Source organism: Musca domestica, unplaced genomic scaffold, assembly GCF_030504385.1.
Source record: "Musca domestica strain aabys unplaced genomic scaffold, Musca_domestica.polishedcontigs.V.1.1 164, whole genome shotgun sequence".
NCBI classification, from domain to species: domain Eukaryota; kingdom Metazoa; phylum Arthropoda; class Insecta; order Diptera; family Muscidae; genus Musca; species Musca domestica.
The window spans coordinates 344,741-356,865 of record NW_026712225.1 but is presented as its reverse complement, the minus strand read 5'-3'; the positions used below and the strand labels follow the sequence as shown (position 1 = coordinate 356,865).

Here is a 12,125-nt window from a genome sequence, read left to right as displayed (position 1 = left end):
TTCGGCAAGGCTTTAATTTTTGGCATCTTTTTGCGTTTTTTTTTTTGCGAAATTTAATATGTTCTGTTGTGTTCTTGTTGTTGCTGTATCGAATTTGTTAAGAAACCACATTTGAGGTGATTATTAATGACTCAACAGCTGTTGTAGCCTAGCTCTCTGACAGATCGCCACCAATAACAATAATAATAGTAATATTTACTCCTATTGTATAGGTGAGTGTGTGTGTGTGTTTTTATGGCTTTTGAAAACCATCCATTAAATTAAACAAAAATATCTCTAGAAATAGATTCGAAATAATCAGGAAAGATTTGACAAAAATCAATTGGTGTTCAATTTTTTGCCATTACCACCAACAGAAGCCGCAACGGCAGCAGCAAAAGTTCCGAGTGATTTTAAAGTGACGTTGAACCGGAAGAATATCACCTGAAATGTGCTTGGCCAGTCAGCACACGTAGCCAACCAGCCAACCACTCTCTGATCTGTGTCTCGTGTTGAGTTCAGTATTATTAGCAGTTGTATCGCTCGCTGAGCTCCAGTTTGACAAATTGAATATCATTCCCGTTAATTGTAGATAATTTTCAAAACTCAAAAACAAAACAAGATCAAACAAGATCCAAAAAAATAAAGAAAAAATAATTGTATTTCAAAAATGACAGACAGACAAGAAATGATTTCCTTATTTCAAAAGAATGTTTATTGATATTCAATAATTCGAAATTTGAATACTAATAGGGGATGTTTTTTTTTTCGTTTGCATCGAAATTATTTTTTTGTCTGGATAAGAAATTTTGTGTAAACCGGTTGAATTGGATTCTAAGGCGACAGAAACCTGAAACCCCGCTATTTCATCGTATAACCCACCATACGCCAAACACGTGCCTTTTAATCGCTCCGCTTGAACTTTGAGCTACTGCTTGTCATAAGAACTAGGGGTTTTTTGTTGTTCCTCCAAATTTCACTTTTCGTCAGCGAAAAGGTGTCATGTAATTATGATCATTGAAATGTTAATGGATTGGCCTTTTGTCAAAGCATTTAATTTGGTGGTTTTCTCCGCCGCTATGGAATGGAGGGTATTTTAGAATTGTTATTCTGTTTGTAACTCACTAGTGATGAAATCACAGTGTAGATCTAGCAAACATTGTAAAAAAATATATACGATCGGAATTCGCAAAATATACTAGATACTGCGCAATATGTTATAGAGAGCGCCATCTATTGATTCTGGGGTGAACCAACTATTGCCAAAGCACTGTAAATTGATGATCATGCTTTTAGGGACAGATGAGACTGCAGACTTTTACATGGTTTCGGAAAAGTGATGCTCATAATCCGATAATTACTTATAAAAACTTTTTTCGTATTACGTATTGATGAACGCCCTCTATAACTCGAATATAAATATCTTTAACGAACAGCCAAGAGAGGAGGGCATTTCGAGTTTATTATTCTGCTTGTAAAGCAATTTTAAAATTATGGTATAGATCAAGTAAATATTTCAAATTTATTCAAGCTTAGAACTTAGAACAAAAAAACACTAGATATTTTACTCCATGTTATACATAGCGCCATCTACCGCTTTTGGGCGAAACAAAACTTAACAAAAATTCGCTTTTGGGCGAACCAAATGTTAAAAAACCATATAAATTAAGGAGCATACTTTTGGGAAACTTTTTGGCAGTAAAACATTGAATATAACATGGGCCTCAGAAAAATATTAACAAGTTAAACTCATATTTCTATATTGCTTTATGAAAAATTGTTCATGAACGCCATCTATAATTCAATTTTTATATCTCAGTATAGATTATTTTAACAACCAGCCATTTTAAGGTTGTAATTCTCCTTGCTGCTCAAAATGTTAATTATGTGCAGATCAAGTAAATATTACCCAGTATTACCCACTACAATATACTAGAAAATATTGTGTATGCTATAGAGAGCGCCATCTGTTGGTGGCGGGCGAACAAATAGCTGGTAAAATTAGATAAATTATGGAGCATACTTTTGGGCAACAACAAGACTGTAAGCTTTGCATGGGTTTCAGAAAATACTAACATGTTATGCTTACATTTCTATATTTACTTGGAAAAACATGCATTCGCATTAAGCATTGACGAACGCCATCTATTATTCAATTTTTATAATTAATTATGAATTATTTTAACAACCAGGCGGGAGAGTTAGATAGTTTAAGTTTATTTATCTGTTTGTAAATAAATGTTTAAACTATTAAGCAAATATTTTAAAATTATCCAAGCTCGAATTTTGCACAAATTTGTTAGACACCATAATGTAGCGAGACTGCCATCTGTTGAGGTTGAGCTAACCAATAGTTGCCAAGCAATATAAATTAAATGGCATAACTTTGGGCAACGATAAGACTTTAAACCATTGAATATTGCAAATGTTTAGAAAAAGTATTAAAAATGTATAGATATTAACTTGCAAAACGATGACTCGCATTATGCCTTGACGAACGCCATCTATAACTCAATTGTCATTTCGAATTTGTAATGTCTTCTGCCATATTATAGCCAATTCAGTTAGAAATGTGGCCAAGAACTTTGCATGTAGCTAACATCGAGTGTTATCGTATACTCGGGAATAATCCAAAACATAAAAGAGAGGTTCTTCATTCTTCGGCAGGTTGCACACGGGATATAAAAATGTCTCTGACATTCGATTTTCATTTCTCTGACATTTATTTAAAATCCACCTAAATCCTACAAAAAAATGTTAAATATTCGTCAATATATTCAACTAACCCAGTGTCAAAATGTGACTAGAATTCAGACATCTGAAAATTTGCTGTTACACAAAAACACGATCAATTTTTTTTTTCCACTCGATTCCATTCTCAGAGCAAAATCTTACTCGAGTAAATCGATTCCTCCTCTTATTTTTCTAACGGGGTTGGCTCTAGAGCTCCCCCACACAAAACGAAAGTGTGAAAAGTATTAAACTAATTAATCGACAAATAACTAATTATTTCGGGAGAAAGAGAGAACGATCATCTATTAAAGAGAATGAGTGTCTATTAGTGCTCGTTCGAACTCAAATAGAGAGTGAAACTCACTCAAATTCAAGCAGAAGTTCTCCTGTGTATAGAGAATCAATAATCGAGCATACTCTGTTTTTTCTATATGATTCAAATAAGTTCGTTCAGGCTGTGCTCGTTTTCCAGGATGATTAAAATGCGCTCGAAATCGAGCAGATACTACACTTGCCGAGTACTCATAAAGTTTTTATTTTATCCTTGATTTATTTCTAAATATGGCTAAAAGTGAAAAAAGCAAACATTTTGAAGAACATTAATACTTTGAAGGGAATCTGTATATAATTCGAGCATTTTAACCGAAAATTCTTACTCCCAAATTTAGTTTCCAAGAAAGAGTACTTCTGCCCGATCCCACATAAAACACAAGAGTGGAGAGAAAACTTCTGCAAATCTCGTACTCTTCGAGTATTTCCACTTGCGGATATGTTTCACTCGTTTTTTTATAAACGCCATCTATTTTTCAATTTTTAGGGCTAATGATTTCTTTTTATTTGGCTGGAATCTCCAGCATTTAAATGTGAATAAATCTTCTTTAAAAAAAGATTTTTCCATTTTAAGAAAACCTTTATTTATCGCAATAAAAGAGAGAATTTCAAGAAAATGCGAAGGGTGGGTTAAATTTACCACCACCTCGTTAGTTATAGAGTAAGTTAATTTAAGAAGTTAATCTTTCTCCCTCTCCCACTCGTATTTATGATCAATATTTCCGTTGTTGTTTAGATGTATTTGTTTATTCGCATATGTTTAAATGTTCAAGACGAATGGAGGTGATTGTCATTCGTTGGAATATTTTAGAACATCCTGGATTGAAACCTCCCAAGCTTCGAAGTTCAGATGGGGATGTATAAATGCGAGTGAGTGGGAATGAGTCACTCAGTTCAGTATTGAATTTCAACAACAGAATCGTTTGGCATTTTAATAATTTAGATTCTTATTAGTTACACTTTCCCTAAGCCAAAATGTTCTTCTAAGATCAACTTCAAATTAAAATATTCTGACCAAAACTTGACAAGGAGAAAATAATTATTCCATGCTATGACAATATATAACATGGCGAAGGGTACAACATTCCTCATCCCCTCCTCATTTGTTGCGTTTAAACAAATTTTAAACTAAACTATTTGCAAGAAAGTTTCCAAATTTCCGTAATAGTGTAGTGTTCAATGAGTTCGACTCAGCCGCACCTAATGCCATTTCAAAATGTGAACATCAAAACTATGAGTCAGTTCGTTAGGTATTTTTCGTGTTCGGCGAATCAACAATAGGCAAGTGTAAATAGGAATTTGTTTTTAGATTTATTTATTATTTACCTAGCAAATTCTTGGTACCCTACTCAGCTCACATTCCAATTTTAATGGCATATTAAGCTTTGGTCAATGGTTTGCAACAAAAATGTGTTGATCACACATTTTATGGAAATATCCGAAATAAAATACTCATATTAGTCAATTAAATCTCGTACATCCGATCGGATTCTGGTAGGGTATGATTCCATGGCGTTAACCTGCCGCCTGTTGATACATTAAATTACATAGGCCGGTGTAGACCTGTTTATTGCTTTCAGCTAATTTGTATGTACGAAAGTGCTCATTAATATTAATAAAATGGTAATCATCATCATAATGACGATGATTATGATTATCGTGATGATATTCATGATCATGAATGGATAATGATAACAAAATACATTCAGATTTTTTGCCCGATGACGTTGGTCCCATAGGTATTCTCCGGTAAACGTCTAGAATAACATCTAGTAAAACAAATGAACGAACGAAGCAACCAGCCATTCATCCACCCATCCGTCCATCCATATGCATATAGTTTGCTATAAACATTTTTTATCGCCCATAATAATAACAAGAACAACAAACATACCAGAGATTATTTTGAGTCGTGCCAAGCTAATGGATGAAGAGAAAAAAGCGATCGAACAAAGATTTCTTTTGTTGTTGATTTTTTTATTAGCATTATTTTTGACTTCACCAATGGGTTGTAGGAATCGAACAAGTATTCCCGGTTGGCTGTTGTTAAATTTTTGCCTCTAAAGGTTCTATAGCTCTGTTTTTTTTGCTGTTGTTGTCTGGATGGTGCGCAGACGCAATACTTAATAATTCCATTGACATAGCATGACTGAGGTGATCGCTACATGGTTCAAATTTAAATTTATAGATTGCGATTTTCGTTTAGAAATTTAAGTGGGAAGTGTTATATGAAACTTTTTTGCATTTAAGAAAATAATCGTCATTTCCACAAGAAAAAGTAGACTTCGACTAGACTTTTGTCAAATTATCTCTAAATCGATTTTCGACTTTTAATTTCGAAACCAAATTCGACTTTTCCAATCGGATTCGATTTCAATTTTCGATAATAAAATCGATTTTTCGTAAAAAAATAAATCCATTAGGAATATATTGTTGCAAAACCAAAACACTGTTACAAATAGTTCACTTTGCGCTTTTTTACCACAGGCAAAAGTCGATTTCGACTTTCCACCGTGCAAATTATATTAAAGTAAAGTTACGTATACCTAACTCAAATTTGCACATTATGACAAGAATAACTAGTTGAAAACCAAATCGATCTTTTAGATTTTAGCCAAATAATAAACATTTCGATGAAAACCTTTCGATTCAACGGCGACAAAAGTCGATTTCTATTTTCGATCTTTTTAACGATTTTTTCGACTTTTTTTATTAAACTAATATAAATTCAAAATTTAATACTGTCATGAAATTCGGTGGTCTCAAATGCACGATCCCATTATAAAAAGTCGGTTTCGACTTCTCATATTGTTTTTAAATAATTTAGATAAGATGGGGCACATTTGCTTAAAATCAAACAAAAATCTACTTTTGAAGTTTGACATTTCACAGCAGGGATGTAAAGTTAAGACTTCGAAAGGATTTACAGCGACATATCCAATAGGGACTCTTCATATTGTTTTTACCTAATTTAGGTGAGTTGTGATAGTAGAAATTCTCTGTCTGCCGTTTTTGCAAAATCGCAACATTGGTTAAATTTATCGAGTCTACTTATGAATGTTTTGACTTTTCGGAACAGAGATGGAAAGTTAAAACTTCTAAGGGACTCAGCACGACATATCCAATGGGGACTTTTAGGCTTTTGGAATTTCGACCTCAACAAAATAGACAACAAACATGTCAATCAACCACCCATTATACGTTGGTTTCGTAAATAACCATTCAGCATTCGGCAGTATGCCGTTTACCGCATAAGGCAAATAATTCTCATTCACTTGAAAATTTCGGTCAAATATAGTATTTCTTTTAGTTTACGATTGGACTTGTTTGCTACTGCAAGGACCTTGTCAAAGGTTACTTAGTGATTTTCTGAATCATTTTCTGTTCACTGGCTAACAAGGAATACCTTTTCCGAAATTAACTTGACTCTGATTAAGTTGATTGGCCGGTAATTCATTTACACAGGGGCTTCGGCAGGAGCTTCGACCAGCTTTTCGGCAGGAATTTCGACTCGTGTTCTAAAGGAAGATCGGCTTGCTGTTCCGCAGTGAGCTGCCCCGATCCATCTGTAAAAGCCTAGACATGAATTCCCGAGCATATCCAGAGTGATTTGCCGAACGATTATAATACCAGCCCGCAACCCGTGTCTGAAGATATGGACATCAACATTCCAACGACCTAGATCGTAAACCTCGATTATCCGCCACTCGTCAGCCCGATGGCCCTTTACTGATTTTCACGCTTGCGTTCACCATCCCGAATTCCGACGTCACCCCGAACACAAAAATCCTAATTCCTAATTACATTGAACCCGTCGACAACCGACGAACATAAGTTCCCGTTTATCAAATTGTAAACAATCCAACAAGGCTATAGCATAGTTCAAGATTGTCTACGAGTTGTTCACCCTCTTGCTTACAAGACATTGTAAACGTCGAATTCCCAATCGTCAAATCCAAAAATCAACTTCGAATTCCTGAGCACCTCCGAGGTCCATTCGCCATCTTATATTCCTTATTCATCTTATCGTATTTGAACACTATTTGAAAAGATTGTAATTTAGTAGGTAAATCAAGATAGCGTCTGCTTATAACCCCCAGGAAAGGGAGAAATCTACTCCCCACTATTTCATAAGGTTAGATGAGTCCTAATGGAGACCCCTCAGCCGCTGTTATTCGAGTGACATTGAACAATTGAGTATGTACGATTTTTTATTACTCACAGGAGTACTCCCGCTCGAATTCGAGTGGAGAGCTAATATCACTCGCATTTCGGAGGTATGATTGGAAAATCGAGTTACGCATTCCTATCACATGTTAATTCAAACTTAAGCTTTGAAGATGGTTTACAACGATCCACTCATTTTGATAACTGCTCAACAATTTGAACTCGATTTTTAAAACATCCAATGCAGGGATGGAAACCCGAAAATTCAAAGGCCGGAGGATTTTATATCCAAGTAACTGTTACATATGGTATACCAAACCAAACATACCACCCTGAGAACGATAAACAAAAGGGCTTGAAAAAACAACAGCAACAACAACAAAAAAGCCCATAACAATTAATTTAAGCAGATGAACAAAATATGAATAAAAAAATATTGGCAATTTCAGCATCGCAGAGAACTGTCCAAAATGACTCTGTGGAAGTTTTGCCAATCCAGTATTTTAACGACCTAAAACGATGATGCGTTGTCGTCATAGCTACTGCTGTTGCTGCTGCGGCTGATCATGACGGCGACTACTTCGTTGCGTAGTGTTGTTGTTATTGTTACCGGCTGATTTGGCCAAAAAAAAGAACGTTTCATTCTAGACAAGTAGAAAATAGCTAGGCTTTGAAGGTGGGTTAAGGGGGGTGGTTGATTGGTCAGTTTTATTGGCCGCATTCGATTAACGGCCGGCCGAATGTAAAGAATGAAATGAAAAAAAAAGCAGAACAAAATAACACTGACGCAGGCAAGCAGGCGGGGAGGGAGGGACGGGCAGACAGAAGCATGGATGGACAACAATGAAGGCATTATAAATGCCAGTGGAGTTCTAAAAATTTAATTCAGTTTAGCATTGACATTGGTTCAGACATTTTGCGAAAATAAAAAATAAGGAAACCCTCCCACCGAAAAATCAAAAATATTTAGGAGGGCAATAACTGGTGGAACTAGACGTTTTGAAAAAAAATAATCAAAGCACAAAAAACAAGAGAAATTAAATAAAATTTTTGCCAACTAAACGTAGTGTTCCCCCAGAAATTCCAAAAAAGAAAAAGTTTGTAGTGAACCAAAAAAAAAAAAAACAAAATAAAATAAAAAAGCAGAACTCAAAAAACTGTCTACCAACCCAAATTTTATTAGTGTTACGTTGTGAATTCTTAACGATTTAAAAAAAAAAAAAAACGAAAATGCGTACTTTTATCTCAGCTTTATGCCTAATGGCTGTCTGGATTCCCTTTAACAAAGCCGCTCCATTTCGTAAGTATTCCAGCCATGTCCAGACAAAGCAGGCCGCAGTCTCCGCACATAAAAAAATGAAACGTCAAACTCAATTTGATTTTGATTTTTGCGGTAGACTTAGGGACTGCCTCCAAAATCCTCGCGTGTGTCAGTGTGTGTTAGCCCATATTAAATTCTGTTCCATTTTTTTTTTCTCCACAAAGCCGCCGAAGTCAAACGATGCCATACCGGTGATACAGCCTGCATTGTCCGCACCTCCAATGAACTGCTGAAAACCTATGCCCGCAAAGGATTACCGGCCGCATTCTTTCCCGTCGTCGAACCATTCCACTTGAAGAGGGTCGAACTCTCAGATGGTCGCAGCGGTTCGTTGGCATTGAAATTGTCACTTCGCGATGTCGATGTGACGGGTCTGTCCGCCGTGAAATTCGATCGTGCTGTGTAAGTTGAAAAGAGAAACATTTACCGCCAATAATCGAAAATTAGCATTGACAGCTGGTCTGGCTGCAAAGCTTCAAACCGAAAACAGAATTGTGTTGTGCTGGTTGCCTTTTTTGTCTTTCTGAGAATTTTGAAAATTGAATAATTTAGGCAGGCATAACGCCACGGAATCTATTAGAAATTTAAATTTTGGTGACATCGCAATTCTAGATAAAGTGAATGGAAATATTTTTGGGAACTATTTTTTTCCCTAGAAATTGATAATTTTATGGAAGGAGGGAGATTGTTAAAGATTTGCATACAGAACAACAGGCTACATGTAAATTCCAAGAATTGAACGTAGAATTGATAGGAATAACTTATGTTCAAAATGTACAACAAATTTTAAGAAAGTAACAATTTCAGTGGTGGTCCGGACGTCTCTGATCTAGTATTCTTATATCCATGAAAGACCCAATATCCCCTTTTATCTTATGAAGACCCTTTGAGAAATTTTGTCCACAGAATTTCTTTTAATGTCATTTATTGGTAGAAGAACTTCTGAGGTTTCAATTTTTTTTTTTGATTTTTCCCTAGAAGGCCTTTCGAGGCCCTTTATCCAAAAAGTACCTCTTTAGATATTTTATAGCGAAAAACTTGTGTGAATGAAGATTCCAAGCCATGAAAGTATTTTTAAGGTCCTCTTACCAATGACGATTTTTTGAGATAGATATTTTTGAGACTAGAGGTCTTCTATCCGTAGAGGACGATCTAAGCGATATTTGGGTCATCTACCAGAAAAGAACTGTTAGTTATTTGTCAATGAAAGACCACTAGAGTGTCTATGTAGGGTCTGCCCGCCATAGGGGCCTTTTGAGGTCAAGAAAAACCTTGTGGGCCATCTGTATTTGGGAGATCTTGAGTGTCCTCCAATTTTATTATACCTTTTCCCATGGGAATCCTTTAGAGTCTTCTATTTCTCGAAACCTATAAAATCATTCGTCCATAGAATACCCTTGAAGTCGTATTAGTTTTTTGGGGAACTTCTTTTGGGAATCTTACTTTTCGAAGGACTTCGGATCCTTTAGAAACCTTCAAGGATCTGTGGAATATAGACAACTTTTGACAACCCACAGAAGAACTTTTGGTTTTCTGGCCATGGATCATCCATCTTATCACAAAATCTTCTGCGTAGAATCTTTTTTGCATAAGCTCTATAGGGTCTTCTAGTTTTATTATACCACTATCCATGGTAACAGTTTATCGCTTTTTTTCTTAGAAACCTTTAAAAATATTTCGATCTCAGAAGAAACTTATGGCCTCTTATACGTAGAAGGCATTGGGGATCCTTTACCCTAGAAAATCTATAGGTCTTATATTCTTTAAAGATCTGTCAGTTCCATCTCCATAGCACATTTCTATCCATAGAAGATTTTGAGAGGTTTTTCCTAGCATTTTGTTCCTATGAGAATATATGTCCTTTCCTTTTCTGTTTTGGGATCCAATATTTATTTTTTAAATTTTTTTTTTTTGTTGCGTTTTTTTTTTTTTTAATTTTAATACGTTACCCCCTTTGCAGTGGTTTCTCACCCGATCCAGCCACAAGTAAATTCGAATTGTATGGCGATCTCAACAAGATGTCAATTCACAGCAAATATACCGCTGACGGTCGTATTTTAATCCTGCCCATTCAGGGTGATGGTGATGCTGATATTGGTTTCGAAAAAATTAAGTTCTCCGTTAAGTTCAAGCCCTCCATTCACCCCAAGGATGGTAAGACCTACCTGGCTGTGGACAAATTGAAGGTGTTGTTGGAACCCCAGAGGTAAAGGAATAAAATTGAAATTAAATTGGAATCATTAAAAACATTTCCCTTTGTTTCCAGAATGACCATGAAATTGACAAATCTCTTCAACGGCGACCAAGCCCTGGGTGCCCACATGAATCAATTCTTGAATGAAAACTGGAGCGATGTCTGGTTGGAATTGCAACCTTCCGTTCAGGATACCATTTCCAGCATTATACGCAACATTTTGGATACAATGTTCAAAGAGTTCGCCTATCAAGATTTCTTGGAGTTTTAGAGGGGGGAGATTCTTCTCAGCGATAAATAGCCTTTAAGTTGTCTAGTTGTAAGGAATCCATCCATCCATTCAGATCATAAGACGAAGTATTGCATTTGTTTGTGGTTAATGTCATTAGTTTTAGTTCCATCCATCCATTCATTCGCTCATTCTTGCATCCGACCTCTTTTGGTTGAAACACAAAGAAAAAAAACTTGAATTTCCGTATTTGGCCGCATGGTGCAGAAATGCGGAAATTTAATGTTCATTTATAAATAGTTCATAAGACGCCATAAATACATTCATGTATAAATAATTCACAAAAAAATAAAAACCAAATACAAAAAAAAAATAAATAATAAAAAAATTGATTTGGGTTTTGAATACGAAATCAGGTTGGTGGTGGGGCTGTTGCTGCTGTTACTAATGCCCCTCCTCCAAAAATTTAATCAACAACAGATTGGCAATGCAAATGGACTTGTCATGCGTCATAAAATAATATTCGAAATCAACTACAACTTAGCTAGAAATAGTCGAATCATTAGCAAAAAAGGGAATCAATGGAGCCTGATAAGGGATAGAGGACAACAATTTGTTAAATTCATTCACAAAACTAGATGTTCACAGTTGTTTTACAGGAGATACCCAAATCCGCCCAAAGTTTGTTTATCATAAATTAAAAAAAAAAATAATAAAAGTTCACCGGCCTAAACAATAAATATTCATAAAATGAAACCCAACCTGCTATTCCAAAGGAACCAGTTTTATTTTCTATTTTCTTTCTCTCTCCCTTCGACGCATAAAGTATTCGCCACTTTGACGGAACGTTACAAACAGCTGTGACAACGGCAACATAACACTTCGAGCACTACAGAGTGATGTCATGATGACGAGTGCGCGATAATTGATCGGTGATCGATCGATAATTGAATTCAGATATTCAAAATTCAAAATTTAACACACACGCTCGCATTTTTTGTTGTTTTCAAAACATTTCTTTTCCGTTTCATAGATGACTATAGAAGCCGGCATTTGAGTTTGTCATTTCTTGTTTTGAGTTTTTTGTTATTATCCACAGTTCGTTGTTTGAATAATTAATCAACGAAAGAAGTGACCAAAATATAAACAAATTTATTTACACACACAGACAT

The 12,125-nt window shown here is 35.5% G+C and overlaps 1 protein-coding gene across 1 annotated transcript; it reads left to right on the top strand.

The window, feature by feature from the left end:
- The first annotated feature begins 8,085 nt into the window (after positions 1-8,085).
- On the top strand, positions 8,086-11,327 carry LOC131801526 (protein takeout-like). Its single transcript, XM_059120286.1, has 4 exons — positions 8,086-8,509; positions 8,695-8,932; positions 10,491-10,736; positions 10,797-11,327. The coding sequence occupies exons 1-4, from the start codon at positions 8,440-8,442 to the stop codon at positions 10,993-10,995; spliced, it is 753 nt and encodes a 250-aa protein (XP_058976269.1). The 5' UTR covers positions 8,086-8,439; the 3' UTR covers positions 10,996-11,327.
- The last annotated feature ends 798 nt before the right edge of the window (positions 11,328-12,125 follow it).

What these genes read in the sequence shown, in the direction of transcription:
- LOC131801526 (XM_059120286.1), top strand. Translation starts at nt 8,440, where the DNA reads ATGCGTACTTTTATCTCAGCTTTATGCCTAATGGCTGTCTGGATTCCC. An exon ending in TAACAAAGCCGCTCCATTTC is followed by an intron (nt 8,510 to 8,694) that starts GTAAGTATTCCA and finishes TTCTCCACAAAG; the next exon opens with CCGCCGAAGTCAAACGATGC. An exon ending in GTGTTGTTGGAACCCCAGAG is followed by an intron (nt 10,737 to 10,796) that starts GTAAAGGAATAA and finishes CTTTGTTTCCAG; the next exon opens with AATGACCATGAAATTGACAA.